Raw genomic sequence first — 17,666 nt, 5'->3', positions numbered from 1 at the left:
CTGAATAACATCTGGGGCTCATTTGACCCGGAAATCGATCAAGGTCCGCCATCTTTAAAGACATTACAACCTGTTATTTGTTCTTTCTTGGAGCTAGAAGTAGAAGTTAGGAACTAGATCAAACTAATGCTGATCTAGATGTACAAATGTACCCCATTCAGAACTTCTATCACTACAAGACAAAAAGCAAATACCATTTGTATCAGCAGACGGCAATACAAGAGTAACTGTCAGAGTTAGTGTCAGCTGGCCTTTCTGCTCCTTTTCCCTGATCCAAGATTAGAGTATCTCTGTCTGTATTCATCCCTGTGTTCGTGTACTGGATTGGAGAGTGGGTTTCATCCAGATTCAGTGTTCTGGGCTGCTGGCCTGGGGAGATGACAAATGTTGAAAGCATTACATTACATTAATGGCATTTGGCAGACTCTTATCCAGAGTGACATACAGTTGATTAGACTAACAGGAGACAATCCTCCCCTGGAGCAATGCAGGGTTAAGGGTCTTGCTCAAGGGCCCAACGGCTGTGCAGATCTTATTGTGGCTACAACGGGATTCAAACCACTGACCTTGCGGGTCCCAGTTATGTGCCTTAACCACTACACTACAGGCCGATCCCACCAGAATGTTCTCAGATAGTACGATGAGTTGGTAATTGTTAAAATAATTGTATAGCTGGGTTTCGATTCCATTAGTATTTCCCCGACTCAATTTCTGACGTGCTTAGCAGCTGCTCTGCTCTGGAGGATAGACAATGAAGAAACAACTGAACCGGCTCTGCAAGCTAAGTACAGTAATATACTGTAGGAATTAATCTCTGCTCCATGTTGTTACGTTCTCAGGCGTCCAGGGGTAGGAGGGAGTACGCAACAAAATTATAATTAAATAAAAATGACCGGGAGGATGTATTTGAGGAGTGAAAATGATCGAACAAACCAGGTTTGAGGTGCAATAGGTGTATTTACAAAAATGTACAGTGGCGGTGCTATTTACAGTTTTCAAACAAAAAAACCCACAAGACAAAGACACATCGGGTACGAGGCCAAGGGACCTGGGTGTTGCCAAATCAATTAAATGAACAAAACCAAAGAGAGCTAAAAACAAAATACATACTAACTGTAACAAAATAATATCTCTACTCTATAATCAAAAGTACATAGGTGGCAATCACCCCTTTCCTAAGGTGTCTAAACAAGGGTTCACCCTACGTGCAGCAACAGTGTATAGAGGCCTCTGTCTTACCTGCCCCAGGGCCTACACACGGACAACCACATTCACAGGAGTAGGAGAACGGAGGAACACGCATGCACACAACAGGGTTATGAAGGGAATGAATGGGCAAGTCAAGCATCGCCCCCTATAGGGCAGCCAACACAGTTTATATAAGCAGAGGGATGTGATTGGTGGAGGCGGGACCAGGGCAATGATGATGGACAGCAGGGACAGTGAATGGAAAGGGTTGATGGCTTCATCTGTAGAGTTTAAGGGGGGGGGGGGGAAACAGACAGACATACATACGTGGAACGTAACACATGTGCAAGTATTTTCTTTAAACATCTCTTAAAGGTACAATAGGTAATTTCGGGCTTCTAACAGTCAAGAGAGGAATTGCAAAAACAAACACGCTCAAACCACAACACTGTTTATCCCACCCCTTCTCTGTGAACGCACTGATGTTGAAACGCCATTGGCTGTGGCAATTAGAACCAATTTTCAACCAATGAGCTTGAATTATTGTACATATATACGATGTTTTGGCACAGAGTGCCAGCCCGTCAACTGCATATTTTGAAACCCGAATTTAAGGACTATAAACACAGGCAAAGGGTGAGTCAACATGTCAGCAAGCCTTTTTCAATGATAGGAAGGAATTTACAATGGTCTTGAAACAATGTTTTAACACAAACATTTTTTAAAATTAAAAACACGTAGGCTTCTCAGTTTTTAATTGCCCTTCCCTTTCTTTGCACATGCACACATTCATTATTCCTCACTAGCGACCCCAGCTGGTGGATTAGTCAAGTACACCTGCACACCTGATTGGTCAAGTGTCTTCCTCAGACTCCTTAGCTGGGTTTGATTCCACTTTAACAAACTCCCTTCTCTTCCTGGTATTCCTAAACCTCCTGAGCTCCTCACAAAAGCACCCTCAGAACAAGTACACATATACACATTCTGGGTTTTCCATAGAACATCTTTTTGTCAGGGTTTTTTTTTCTATTAACTAACATTAAAAAACATGCTTTGACATTTTCCTAGATTCGGAAAGACTTGGGGAAAGATTATCAAGATTGCAAGATTATCTAGTTACATAACGTTTGGCACATTGCATGTTGAAAATAAATGCTTAGTTATACAGTACATCCTGATGGCTTGCAAGCTGACTGAGGAAAACGTCCTTGGCATCTATCTATAATTATCCAAAACAAATAATTCACAGATCACAAGCTAACTTTTAATAGAATTCTTCAGTATGCCTGCAAGCTAACTGGCTTTTTTTAAGTGCTAAAAGAGGGAGTCAAGCATGTTTACACTCACGAGAATGATTCTTTGCTTCAACCTAGTGGTTCAAATCCAGAACTGCAACAGCCTGTCATGTTACCAGATTAACTCATCAAGGCAGTTAATCATAGTCTATGTTCAGTGTTATAGTACTCACATTAGTTTATATTGCAGATACCCATATCATAGACTTCAAGAATCTGATATTACTATTCCAAAATTATATTGGTATAATCTACTTTCATATTTTTCTCTTTTTTTTTATCTTCCGTCGGACTCTAGATGTTTCATATCAGCTGTGTGTATATCATGTCTTCACAGTGTTAAGTGAGGTAATGCATGTCCTGTGTGCTTGTGTTCCTGTAGCTGCTCAGATAATTCAGATTAATTCCAATGCTGCGTTTGTGAGAAGCACGAATACAGTTAGTCACGGTTGCTGCATGTGTAGTTACACTACAGTACTGTGCAGAAGTCTTAGGCACCTGTATAACATTCTGTACAGATAAGATTCTTTCAAAAATAATTAAATGACAGGTAAATAAACATACTATACATTTTACATTACATTTTAGTAATTTGGCAGAATAGTTAAAAACTGAATCAAATCAATATTTTTTGTGAGAGGTTGTTCCAAGAATTTTGGAGAACTTGCCACAGTTCTTCTGCAGACTTTGGTTGGCTCCTTGCTTCTGATCTCAGACAGGCTTCATCAAGTTTTTATGTAAAAAGTAAACAATTGCTTACAGTAATATGTTATATGTTTTTTTTAAAAATGAAATACACAAATGTCTCTGTAAAATTAAATCTTTTGGAAAATGAATATTTGGAAAATCTCAAATGTGTTCTTTTATACTAACACAAAAATAAACATAAAATATATATATATATATATATAATAAAGTCTAGGGTGCCTAAAACTTCTGCACAGTACTGTATGTCAGTTGCATGATTGTACCGTATGCAAGTTTATCAAAGATGATCATCATTTAATTAGGTACAGTACTCTTTACTATCCATCCATCCATCCATTATCTGAACCCGCTTATCCTGATCAGGGTCGCAGGGGGGCTGGAGCCGATCCCAGCATACATTGGGCGAAAGGCAGGAATACACCCTGGACAGGTCGCCAGTCTATCGCAGGGCACACACACCATTCACTCACACAGTCATACCTATGGGCAATTTTAGACTCTCCAATCAGCCTAACGTGCATGTCTTTGGACTGTGGGAGGAAACCGGAGTACCCGGAGGAAACCCACGCAGACACGGGGAGAACATGCAAACTCCCTCTTTACTATGTTTACTGTATTTTACTGTCGAGGGGGAAAAATGTCATCCCTGTCAGACCACACAAAACACGTGCTCCAGATAAAGCAAGTTACGGAATTCATATGTTAAATACCGATCCCATAAATGGGTCGGGACTCCATTAAATGCTTCCAGGTCAGGTGACAGCTGATGGTGAAGAATGTGTCCGCCTATATGCACGTGCCCCTTCCATCGCTGAGCAAACACGGCTGTTCAAACAGTGGCATGGAGAGAACACGCCTGTTTTATTACTCCTTTTGCTACATCCTGGCTTGACGGATGTGCAGTGTCCACCTCCCGTATTGAGTCAGTCAATCGCAGGCACAATGGCTGGCTTGAAGTGTACAACGTGCTTTCTGTCTCTGCTTTTTGTCTTTGCAGCCTCTCAAGGGGACGGTAAGATGATTAAAAAATATCTTTATATTCAGCTGTTAACAGGACACATTCTTAGACTGAAGTGAGCAGCCACTAATGCAAAAATATGCAAAATAAAAAAGATTGGACAGCTAAAAGTTTACAAGACATGTCACATGCAATGCATGTGATATAACGCATGAAATGTATTTAATATATTGAATATACACTCAGTGAGCACTTTATTGGGGTATTCATTACTTATCTTTTAGACTTATTAATCTTCTGTTCCTGTAGCCTATCCACTTAGAGGTTTGAAGCGTTGTGTGTTCAGAGATGCTCTTCTGCATACCACTGTTGTAATGTGCGGTTATTTGGGTTACTCTCACCTTCCTGTCAGCTCTGACCAGTCCAGCGCTTTTCTGTCCTCTCTCATTAACAACACATTTTTTCCTGCAAAACTGCTGCTCACTGGATGTTTTTTGTTTTTTTCGCACCATTCTCTGCAAACTCTAGAGACTGGTGTGCATGAAAATCCCAGGAGATCAGCAGATACTCAATCCACTCTGTCTGACACCAACTATCAATCCACGGTCAAAGTCACTTCGATAAAGTAATTGCTTGCCCATTGTGACATTTGGTCTGAAAAACAGCTGAACCATTTGACCATGCCTGCATGCTTTTATGCATTTAGGTGCTGCCACACGATTGGCTGATATTTGCATCAACATGCTGGTGTACAGGTCTACCTAATAAAGTGGTCACTGAGTGTATGATATATTTAAAGAGAGGCAGATTTTATTGGTTCACTACTATCTCTTAGATGAGAATTTTCCTGAGCTGCTTGTTTTGCTTGAAATACTTTACTACAACATGATTTTTTTAAAGGGTGAGCTTCAACGATTCCTATTTTTATCCATTTGAAATATGAAACATTTGAAAACTCCAGGAATACCTTACGTAATACACAGTCCCCAGCTGTTGTGTGAGCTATAATATTTAACAAAGAGGTGGATCCCAGAGCAAATAGCCTGCTGAACTTTTTAGTGCACCTTTTCAGGTGAGTATACAGTATGTACTGTAGATATGTATATAGATTTTTGCATTTGATTAGTTTTTAAAACACAAGCCTGAAAATGTGTTTTTATACACTCACTTTATTAGGAACATTTTTACTTTATTACACCTATTGATTCATGCAACTATTTAATCATCCAATTGTGTGGCAGCAGTGCAATGCGTTCAGTTAATGTTCACATCAACCATTAGAATAGGGAAAAATGTGATCTAAGTGACTTTGACTGTGGAATGATTGTTGGTGACAGACAGGGTGGCTTGAGTATCTCAGAAACTGCTGATCTCCTGGGAATGGTGCAAAAAAACTAAACAAAATCCAGTGAGCAGCAGTCCTGCAGACAGAAATGCCTTGTTAATGTCGTGGGGGCTACATGGCTCAGGCAGTAAGAGCAGTTGTCTGGCAGTCGGAGGGTTGCCGGTTCGATCCCCCGCCTGGGCTGTGTCGAAGTGTCCCTGAGCAAGACTCTTAACCCCTAAATGCTCCTGATGAGCTGGTTGGTGCCTTGCATGGCAGCCAAACACCGTTGGTGTATGAGTGTGTGAATGGGTGAATGAGAAGCATAAATTGTATAGTGCTTTGGATAAAGGCGCTATATATAAATGCCAACCATTTACCATTTTAATGACAGACGTCAGAAGAGAATGACCAGACTGGTTGAGGCTGACAGGAAGGTGACAGTAACACAAATAACTACACATGACAACAGTGGTTTGCAGAAGAACATCTCTGAACACACAACACATCATAACTCTAACTGAATAGGCTACAGCAGTAGAAGTGAAAAAAAGGAGTCCAATAAATATCTAATAAAGTGCTCACTGCGTGTATATATATCCTTTTTGGTACAATATATGTTATCTCAGGCTTATTGAACTATTTGTATTTCTGCCAATTTACATACAGTGAAGAAATACACCTGAGAGCAACCCCGAAGCTTTCTTATGTACACAAGTTATAATGTGTATTTCAAATTTTTTTGTTAAAAGGAGAGACATTGTTTTCGGAGAAGTTCTGCCTTTTAAAACTACCTTCAGAAGGTGTGCGGATCACTGCGCTCAACAGGCGGAAGATGGAAGAGGATGCGTGTGTGTTCAGTAGTTATAGTTCCAACTGTCTAACTTCTTCGAAAACAATGTCTTGTTTAAATTTTTTTCCCCGCACACATATTTCAAATACACATGATACTTCGTGTAAATAAGACAGTCACAATTGCATTCTCTTTAGGAAATGCACATCTCTAGATATATTTCCTAGGGTCTATGATATACGCACACACACATTTCCCAGATTCTGTGACGTTATCCATGCACTACAATACATTTTGCAGAAGTTTGATTCAAGATGAAATAGTTTTACGTCATTCATGTAAAAATAAATTTTTCTAGATGTGTTGTCAGAGTAAAATAATATTGAGATCTGGCAGAATGGCAATTTTCAGAAGCTAAAAGGCTGAAGGCCACACCAGAAATAATCATGAATAATTTCCTCTGCTATCTGTTCAAAATAAGTCGTTCTTAGTGAAGAAAATTTGTTTTAGGGTGCAGAGACAATATTGTTCACAACAACATCCAAAATATACCATTTGGAGAGGTTTTGGCACACCAAAAGGAAAAACACTTGCAGAATGTCACTGCTTTTAGATATCTACATAATCTTTTTTTATAGTGGTGGGAAACATGTTGGGGATAAACTGTGAACAATAATTCTGCCCCTAGCAGATTTAGATTTGGTGCAATAACTATTAGACCATGTAAATGTATGATTTCTTTTTGCTTTTTATGAAGATTATGTGTGTACCAAACAAACTTTCTCACATGTTTCTTAAGTTGTTATACCTTAGTCTTGATGGTACACATGTACCCTTCAAATTCAGCCATCATCCATGTGTCTGCTCTACGTTGCCACACAGTGATACGGCTTTTTTTAGGACTACTGAAAACATGCCTGGGGTAAAGGGTCAACTGCATTTCCATTTCTCTTGCACAACAGGATCATCAACTTTAGCAGAAACAACACCAACTGAAGCCCCGGCAACAACGTCCAAATCCAGATTCGCTTCCAGTATAACTTCCTCTACTCCAGGTTTAACCGTAACGGCTCCTGCTCCGTCAACTGCTAGCACCTCGAGTCCTTCAAGTACGATAGTGGCAAACAAAATGTCCGCTACCTCGGAACCCCCAGCTGAGAGCTCTTCTACAGGCTCAGTGACAATATCACCAAATTCCAGCTCCAGTCTCGAAAAGACCTCAGATCTTCCTCCAATCTCCTTTTCAACTGTCACCTCATTTTCAAACGAGTCTGATCTTACTTCTGCCTATGCAAGCACCAACTCCAGTATAGGTACAATACATCTTACACTGTGGTTCTATAGAGTTCTAAGTAAGAAAATAATACCTCCACATTGCTAGTAATGCTCCCTGGTGATTTATTAAAGTGAGCAAGACAGACAATGTTTCAACAGGTACGTGGAAAAGACCTGATTAAAACCAAACAGGTCGAAGCATTGTCTGTCTGGCTGACTTTAATACATGCAGTTTCTTGTACACTGTAGTCATATGAAATCTTGTAGTCATATGGAAGTCATATGAAGTCATATGAAATCTTGACTGTGTCAGTACTGAAAAGGCACAGCAGTACCACAAAATTGCAGTTACAGCAATGAATACAACTTGCTAGAATATAAACAGATTGTGTTTTTCTGCGTTCGACATTTGACGCTGGCTTTTGAGGTACGTGAAGATGGCCTCGTAAATGAATGAACGAGGTGAAATGTGATTTAGAAATGATTTTATGTTCTTTGTTTTTTTTATCAATACTGTTTCATTTTTATGTTCTTTAATGATTCAACGGTGTAGGTGGGCTAAATGGCCCGGACCTGGCGAGGAACCCGGGACTGGTTGCAGTCATCTGTATCTTCGCCATTGTGTTAGTACTGCTATTGGCGGTTGCCATCGCAAAGTCCATGAAATCCAGGGGGCCCCAGTTTGAGAAGCTGGATGATGTACAGATGGTAAGTTAACCATCGTTGTTGTAGGACACCAGGGTGAGAGCCTCAGGGCATATCCTGTTCTCAAAGACACAGTTAAGACGTGTTTTGAGCGCATCCTGTATGATACTTGCAGTATGTTTCAACAGTCAATGTAAAGCTTTATGAAATAAAGAAATGTCATAACACAAAATGACTTTTGTCTTATAGAACAAGATGACTGAGGAATCACCATTTGCCCGTTTCCCTCCAAAATAATACCAGATCGCTGAACTGGGCAAAAATCTATATTTGCACATTTTGACAGAGAAAAAACTTGTCTACACAAGTTTGCTGTTGCTTAATCCTACAAGATGATATGCATTACCATATTGGGAGTGGTATTTTTCTAATTGACCTGTTTTCTGTCTTCTATGTATTTCGAGTTTGCATTTTGAGAGAAGCCACTATGTGGATCCCACACATCATGTTTTTTTTTCTGAATAAAACAAGTTGTCTTGTGCCTGAGACATTGGCTTCTGATTGAAAGAAAACCACCATCCTCCACCCAATAGACACACAACTCATTTATATATATGACCTAGAAATTCCTTGTTTCAAACAAACTCAAACATGCTCAGGGGTGCACAAAGATGCTGTACTGATGTATGACATATGTGACGTTGGAAGCTCATCACTATCAAAAATGTCAGATCAACAATGTGAATAGCACATTGGTAGAAATGTAATAATTAAGGACAGTAGTTGGCATGAAACCTTGAAAAAGATTAAAATAAAGAACTCTATTGCACTGCCGAGCGGAAAAAGGCACGGCCTCCTCGTGTGCGCGCGTTTACAACTGTTGACATCTGAAGACCAACCACGACACGTGACCAGATTAGCGTCACTCAACGCAATTGGCGTGGGTCAGAGTTTGAAGTCTGAAAGTGGCATTCCGGACAGGTGCAGATTCCTTTCCATAACTTTTGATTTCGAAGTGGCATTTGTCCGCGAACTGAACACCAAGCTGAACAAAGTCTTAACGGAACCGACGAAGAGGCAGAAACTTATACTGGTAAGATTGAGTTTTAATATAACGCAGCAAAAATATTGATGTATTAGTCTCACGTTGCTGTATACCTGCTGAGAAGTTGGCTGAATTAATTTTCTAATATGAAGGGGAAATGTTGGTAAACAGTAGACTACGCGTACAACGTATAGTTGTTTTTGGAACATTGCTTACAGTATTAGCTACATATTTTGTTTATAAGCGATTAGCAAACCCCCGGCGTTGACCGCCTTATAGGAAGGTTTTTGCGCCATTACTTTAATTGGACCCGAGTGTAACAGCAGGCTTTAAGTTATGATATTTATTATTAAATAGATACAGCCTTACAGTAACAACTGTATTTCTGACTGACGCGAGGGAACCCAGTGTCCACAAAACTACTTGTTTGTTTTTGCAAATGCATGCAAAAATATATAGTTCATAAAACATTTAAAAAAAAGAAGTAATTAACATCTTTCTTTGGTAAGGTTTTCGTGTACTAACTATACTATATCGTATTAAAACTTAAAACCAGTAACCTATACCACAACTACATTCACAAAGAAAAAAAGATACCTGGAATTAAACAACCATTACTGAATTAGCTACTAATTTGACACTTTAATATTAATGTTAATAAATGTACCATATATGAGGTGGGAGAATACCTGGAGCCTTGTACAGATTAGTTACCTTATAGCCCGAAGCCCGAAAAAAAGCCCGAAGTCTATGATGTTGTCTACTTTTTTAGATCACATTTTGCGGTTTAGCAGCCCTGAAAAAAATAGCTCAGTTTAGGTTTTGAAACCAGGTTTACCAGGTCAGACCAGCTCCCAGCTTGACGTGATTTAGCTGGATGACCAGTTCAGACCAGCTCCCAGCTTGACCCGGTTTAGCTGGTTGACCAGTTCAGACCAGCTCTCAGCTTTACATGGTACTAGCTCAAGCTACAGTACTGTGCAGAATTCTTAAGCACCTGTATGACATTCTGTACAGATAAGACCTTTCAAAAATAATTCAATGAAAGGTCCTAAATGAACGTACTATACATTTTACATTACATTTGAGTAATTTGGCAGAATAGTTAAAAACTGAATCAAATCAAAATCTTTGTGACCACCCTTCGGCGTTAAAACTGCATCACTTCACTGAGATATAGAACTGCAGGACAGCGTTGGCTAAGACAATCAGCAGGGAGGTTGTTCCAAGCATGTTGGAGAACTTGCCACAGTTCTTCTGCAGACTTTGGCTCCTTGCTTCTGATCTCACACAGCCTTGATCAAGTTTTTATGTAAAAAGAAATGAATTGCTTACAGTAATATGTTACTTTTTAAAATTAAATACAAAAATGTCTCTGTAAAATTAAATCTATTGGAAAAGGAATATTTGGAAATCTCAAATGTGTTCTTTTATACTAACACACACAAAAACATAAACATATATATAATAAAGTCTAGGGTGCCTAAGACTTCTACGCAGTACTGTATGTTTTGAAGCAGCCGATAGCTCAGAGAAGCTACGAGCACTAGCCGGTTGACCAGCTCATACCCAGCTAGACCAGCTTATGACCAGCTATATTTTCAAACTGGTCAAGATGGCTTGTACCCAGAGCAATCTATCTATTTTTGAACATACAGGTCATTTATACCGCTGGATATTTTTGCTGAAGCAATTCAGTCAAAGTATCTTGCTGATGGGTACAAAATGTACAATTTGTCAAAACTTAGTTGTGGTGCAGAGTATCTTGGCATATCCAGGAGGTGTTATGCTTACAGTGCAGTGGCAGCATCAGTATAAGCCAGCCGAAATTTTACACAAGATGGAGTCATTCATTATTTTACCCTCTTCTCCATTTTCCCAGAATACAGTAACTGTTTGTGTGGGCGAGAGTGAAATAAATGACTGTAACTGCAGTTAACTCTGTTGAAGAACCAGCCATACCCTCCTGCACAAAGGATGGGATCTGAAGACCGACTCAAACCTGTCACATATTTCTGTTTTTGGCATCCAGACAAATGTAAACCAGGGGTTCCAGACTCCAGATTTCTCCACATGGAATGCCCCTCTTACCAGAAGTGTTAGTTTATAACAGGGGTGGCCAACCTTGGCCCTGAAGAGCCGCAGGGTGTGCTCTTGGGCTTTTGTTTTCACCCTAAAATCACCCAGCCAGTTCAGACCCAAGAACCAGGTGAGGTCAGCTAACGGTATAATCAACTGCTTTAATTGATTGATAACAATGAAAGCTGGCACACCTTGTGGCTCACCAGGACCAGGGTAGGCCACTCCTAGTTTGGACCTTTTACAAGGGATTCATGGTGTCTTATGATAGTAAACGTGCTTTGGGACAAGATTGGCTACTCTAATTAATATCTGAACAACACTACGGCCTGTAGCGTAGTGATTAAAGTACATGACTTGGACCTGTAAAGTCAGTGGTTCGATCGGTGGTTCAATCCCTGGTGTATCCCTGCTTAGTCTAATGAACCGTAAGTCGCTTCGGATAAAAGTGTCAGCCAAATGACATGTAATGTAATGAATAATCTAAATGTTGTCCACCCACTTTGAAGGTGAGCTGATGTCACTACACCTCAGTGACCCTTGTAACTGAGGACACTGGGGCTATTGCCGTGTCGAACCACGGTAGCTACTCCTCGAATAGGTGTGCCACTCCACTCTGGCTTAGGTTAAACAGCGCGAGTTTATTATCAAATACTCCTGTTGTCATGTTCATGTCACTTCATCAACAATCAGTTAAATCATATCAAGGAAAATGCTACTGTTTAACTTGGGTAACATTATGTTAAATGATTAACCGAATACATGTACCTTTAGCATCATAAAAGTGGACTTTTAACCATGACACTGGAATGGTATGTTTCTTAGCATTGGCTATACTGTACATAATATGTTTCACTATTTCCCTCTCAGCCCTCTCGCCTTAAAGTGATATGGTTTGTTTGAGAGAACGATTAGGGAGTGGTGCCATTAATCACTGTAGAGTTTCTTAGTTGTTTGACATTTTGCAGCCTTCAGTGAGCATTGGGTGTTTGGTTTATGGTTTCTTTTGACCGAAATTAACTTCCATCTCAAAGTTATGCTACATTACATTACATTAATGGCAGTTGATTAGACTAAGCAGGAGACAATCCTCCCCTGGAGCAATGCAGGGGTAAGGGCCCAATGGCTACACTGGGGATCAAACGACTGACCTTGCATGTCCCAGTACTTGTATACTCAAGTAAGGGCTAATGCACAGCAGTATTCACCCACCATATAATGTATGTACAGTATATGTGTCTGTGTCAAAACCTAATGAACACTAATCTACTGACGAGCAAGCATCTTTCCATGGCTTCCATAGAGCTTCCATAGCTCTGTTTGATCTTTTATGGACGTGAAAGTACGGGAGCTGACAATTGTACTGTTTAGGCTCGGTGGGTAAAAACATGGGGCCTTTTCCAGCTCTTTTTCCCACTCCAACTGTGCCTCCACCCAGCGGCAGAGGCTATGAAAAGAGGCCAGAAGATGAAATTAAGACAGGGAAATTGAGAAAACGCGAATTAGGCCGATGCAATGTCCTTGCTCCTTCAAACGTCAGTTAGAAGCTGCCTCAGTTACTGAAGTGGCCGGTGGGCAGAGGTGGATCGACAGGTCGATCATTTATACGTCACGCTTTCCAAAAAAAAAAATACTGATGCAAAGGATGCACTTATGTTTCCTTGCTCAAATGGGTCCACATTGGCTCAGGCATCAAGAGTGGGTCATTTGGCAGTCGGAGGGTTGCGGCACGATCCCGCCCTGGGTGTGTCGAAGTGTCCCTGAGCAAGACACCTAACCCTTAAATGGTAAATGGTTGGAATTTATATAGCGCCTTTATCCAAAGCGCTGTACAATTGATGCTTCTTATTCAACCATTCATACACACACTCACACACCAACGGTGATTGGCTGCCATGCAAGGCGCCAACCAGCTCGTCAGGAGCATTTGGGGGTTAGGTGTCTTGCTCAGGGACACTTCGACACAGCCCGGGCGGAGGATCGAACCGGCAACCCTCTGACTGCCAGACGACTGCTCTTATGGCCTGAGCCATGTCACCCCATGCCTTGCCTTGCATGGCAGCCAGTCGCCGTTGGTGTGTGAGTGAGTGTATGAATGGGTGAATGAGAAGCATACAGCGCTTTGGATAAAGGTGCTATATAACTGCCAACCATTTACCATTTCAAAGGAACGTTTCAGTTAACTTCTACCTCAAGCTCCAAAAGGAACATTTAACGGGTTGGAATGTCCTTAAGGATGGCGGACCTCGATCAATTTCTGGCCCAGGCAAAAGAAAAGAAGATAGGAGGTCAAAAATAAGCGATTGGAAAGAGCTCGTAGTGTATTAATGTTTGATGGCTTGCCCCTTTAAGCAGGATTACCATTGGTTTCCTCTAGATGGTGTACTACTCCTACAAACCTGTGCTGCAGATTTGAACTCCCTTTTCTTATCAACAAACTATGTAAACTCTGACATTGATCTAATCTGCAAATATTTACTGCACTGTCATGTCCAAGTGTGCTGTGTTTTTAGTCCATGAGTGTTTATGTTTGAAACTGGTAATTGAAGTGTAGGTAGGTCTGCACCATTGCTTTTTGAAGGCAAGCAGAAATATTGCCCATAAACCTGTCACATGCAACAGTGTTGGTGCGCAGGCTCGAGTGTTTCTATGGTTGTTTCTGTAGTTGTCTCAAGACAGTCTGTAGCCTAGTGGATAAGGTGCATGACAGGATGACTGGGACCCAGGAGGTTTGTGGTTCAAGTCCCGGTGTAGCCACAATAAGATCAACACAGCTGTTGGTCCTTTGAGCAAGGCCCTTAACCCAACATTGTTCCATGGGGGATTATCCCCTGCTTAGTCGAATCAACTGTAAGTCTCTTGGGATGAAAGCATCAGCTAAATAACAATTATTTTTTTATAATGTAGGGAATAGTTATCAAACCAAAGCAAGGGAACAGTACGGGATGGAAATTGGGTTTATGTGCACTTCTTCAAACTGTACTTTGCTTCTTTCAGAATACTTTCACATGTAGGTTTACAGTATACAGGGATCAGTCAGTTTGCAGCACACTTCAGAGTAGGCTCTTTATGACAGCACCATAAAAGCTTAGCTGCCATTAATTGTTCCAGAAAATCTAATTGAGAAGGGGGACAATGAAGTTAATGTTTGAGAGAGAGGGTCATTTTGCTGCTTTTAGCGTGGCCTGAGATCAAAGCTTCTAAAGATCATCTTCTTGATACGTTAATTTGGTAAGTGCTTTCGAAGAGCCATTTGCACGTGCTTTAATTTCCATTATATGCACAGAGAATGGTTTAATTAAAAATCACTATGTCATGTTCTCCTCCCTGCTGAAAAAACAGCTCAAGCTAGGTAGGTTGCTGGCGGCTGCTTGACCAGTTCAGCTCCCAGCTCAACATGGTTTTACCAGCTCAAGATATGTTTTGAAACAGCTACCAGCTCAGACAGGCTACCAGTACTCATACCCAGCTAGACCAGCTTTATGACCAACTTGGCCATGCTGTTTGACCAGCTCATACCTAGCGAGACCAGCTTTATGACCAACTTCGCCATGCTGGTTGACCAGCTCATAGCTAGCTAGACCAGTTTGCAGCATGTTTGATGCACACCCTACGCACCTCTGCCAGGGCCTCTTACTGTACAGTGTACACATTTCTCCAGAATACAGAGCACTGTTTGGGAAGGGCAGGAGCCCTGCACTCCCTGCTGAGAGAAAGTAAACATCCCTCCATGCACATAGGAGTCTTAACAAAGATACACATAGCAGGCATACTGTAGCACACAGTGGTTAAAAAGCGCGAGCGAGCTAGTATTAAGAAGAATACATCGGTGAAGTTGTGGAGAGGCCTTGTTCAGTCGTGGTGACCCCAAGAGGAAACTGGGTATTACGGTGCCATGTTTCTGTGCTGTTGATTAGTCTAGTGAATTGATGGTGCTACCTTGTCTTTAAAAGATAAATAATAATTAGCACTCTAATCTGGACTTTTTTGTGTGTTCAGCAGGGCCTCCGGACAGATTGGTGAAAGACAAGAAAAGTTTTGCTTCGATGTCTCTCTCAGCAGCAGAGGTAAGATGATAATAGTTTTTTTGGTTTCTCTTTATCTCTGAAGAAAGTATATGAGACAGCTTGGCCATTAACTTCCTGCGTCACACTTGAAATGATGATCCTTTTTTGCGTCAAGCACTAAAACTCCTTCTGTTAATGCTCCGCTATCTCAGTCGAGTGCCTGAGGTGAGGGTGTGATTGCGGATGGACGTGTCAGTTGTTCCGTCATAAACTCTTATCTGTAATTCCATACACGTGACTTCAGGCACTGCAGCCCCCCAAAATTCACCAGCGGTCAGTGCCCCCCATGAGCGGCTAAATCAAAGCTTGTCAATAAGTTCTACACGCCCCCGTGATTAATTACTGTGATAGATCAATCATTACCTTTGTTGACTCAAAAACAGTGCCGTTGCCCAGAATTATTTTGAGAATCAGGTGCTAAGTGAATTTTGTGATCGGTTGCGGACAAGTGCAGTTGGAATGTGATGCTTCCAAATCCTTCATTTCAGGAATTTCTTGCATTCCCCCCCCCCCCCCCCCGTCTTGTATTTTAGTGTTTTGTGTATGCCAACTCAACCAGAAATACAGCCTTTTGTGTCACAACCCTCTCAGAATGAGCTATTTAAAAAAACCTCAATTATACAACTCTGTTACGCATCATTTAATGACCTAATTGGCTTCGGGCCTTGCAGTGGTCAATTTAAAGTGCAGTTTTAAAGAACACTTATTTTTCAAAGCCAAGGACTATAGTGGTTTTAGATTTCTATACTGTACATGTGCTCCTTTCACACTTTCTTTATGTGTAAAGAGATTATAGTACTTCATATAACACTGTGCTTTCTCATCAAAGAAAGTAAAAACAGATTATATATTTTTTTTTTAGTGTTTCATTTCAGGCAGCAAATCACAACATGGACTTGTGTCAGTGTGTTTTACATTGGAAGAATGTAAAGAATCTAGCCTTCTCTTCCCCATTTCTGTTTTGTTACTTTGCAATGGATTGCATCCGGTATCAGACATACATACAAATGTAAATATTTATCCTTACGGCATGGCAAGCTACCCAAATGGAGCTATGTACAGTCTCCTCCAAATGTTTGGAACAGCAAGGCCAATTCCTTTGTTTTTGCAATACACTGAAAACATTTGGGGTTGAGATAAAAAGATGAACACGAGACAAGAGTTCAGAATTTCAGCCTTTATTTTCCTGGTATTCACACCTAGATGTGTTAAACTACCTAGAACATAGCACCTTTGATATCAGAATACCCAAAGTATTGGAACAGAGAGGATTTAAGTAAATAACACTTAATATTTGGTCGCATATCCCTTGCTTGCAATAAATGCATCAAGCCTGCAACCCACTGACATCACCAAACTGTTGCTTTCTTCTTTTGTGATGGTTTTCGAGGCTTTTACTGCAGCCTCTTTCAGTTGTTGTTTGTTTCAGGGGGTTTTCCCTTCAATCTCCACTTCAGGAGGTGAAATGCATGCTCAATTGGGTTAAGGTCTGGTGATTGACTTTGACAGTCTAAAACCTTCCCCAATGAAGTCCTTTGTTGTGTTGGCATTGTCTTTTGACTTCTGAATTCATCCTGCTGCTACCACCATGAGTTACATTATTAAGAAAGAGTAGTGAGCCTACTCCAGAAGCAGCCATGGAAGACTAAGCCATGACACTTCCTCCACCGTGCTTCACAGATGAGCTTGTTTGTTTTGGATCATGAGCAGATCCCTTCTTTCTCCACACTCTGGCCTTTCCATCATTTTAGTAGTGGTTAATCTTGGTCTCATCAGTCCATAAAACTTTGTTCCAGAACTTTTGTTCATCTCTGTACTTCTTTGCAAATTTTAATCTTGCCTTCCGATTCTTACTTCTGATGAGTGCTCTGCATCTTGTTATATAGCCTCTATATTGCTGCTCTCTAAGTCTTCTTTGAACAGTTGATTGCGATACCTTCACCCCTGCCCTGTGGAGATTGTTTGTGATGTCACTGACTGATGTTTTGGGGTTTTTCTTCACAGCTCTCACAATGTTTCTGTCATCAACTGCTGTTGTTTTCCTTGATTGACCTAGTCGATGTCTGTTGCTCAGTATGCCAATGGTTTCTTTCTTTTTCAGGACATTCCAAGCTGTTGTACAAACTATCCCCTTTTGCAATAACTCCGATCGATTTCCCCTCTTTTCTAAGCTTCAAAATGGCTTGCTGGTTTATCTTTTCTAACACAAATGCAGACTTCACAGGCAAGACCCAAGGCTAAAACCAACAGTAGATATTCAGAACCATTTATTATTTAACCAATCAATCA

The 17,666-nt window shown here is 40.8% G+C and overlaps 1 protein-coding gene across 1 annotated transcript; it reads left to right on the top strand.

Annotated features, from left to right (window-relative positions):
* Positions 1-4,076: 4,076 nt before the first annotated feature.
* LOC133125828 (protein CIST1-like) lies at positions 4,077-8,732 on the top strand. The gene is made up of 4 exons (XM_061237492.1): positions 4,077-4,203; positions 7,229-7,579; positions 8,095-8,249; positions 8,436-8,732. Exons 1-4 carry the CDS (start codon positions 4,134-4,136, stop codon positions 8,481-8,483), a joined length of 624 nt encoding a protein of 207 aa, XP_061093476.1. The 5' UTR covers positions 4,077-4,133; the 3' UTR covers positions 8,484-8,732.
* The last annotated feature ends 8,934 nt before the right edge of the window (positions 8,733-17,666 follow it).

Source organism: Conger conger, chromosome 4, assembly GCF_963514075.1.
Source record: "Conger conger chromosome 4, fConCon1.1, whole genome shotgun sequence".
NCBI classification, from domain to species: domain Eukaryota; kingdom Metazoa; phylum Chordata; class Actinopteri; order Anguilliformes; family Congridae; genus Conger; species Conger conger.
Note: the sequence above shows the minus strand (reverse complement) of the source record. Positions and strands in the feature narration are given on the sequence as shown.

Coding starts and splice junctions, on each gene's coding strand:
- LOC133125828 (XM_061237492.1), top strand. CDS start 4,134: ATGGCTGGCTTGAAGTGTACAACGTGCTTTCTGTCTCTGCTTTTTGTC. Junction 4,204..7,228: donor TGCAGCCTCTCAAGGGGACG/GTAAGATGATTA, acceptor CTTGCACAACAG/GATCATCAACTTTAGCAGAA. Junction 8,250..8,435: donor AGCTGGATGATGTACAGATG/GTAAGTTAACCA, acceptor TTTGTCTTATAG/AACAAGATGACTGAGGAATC.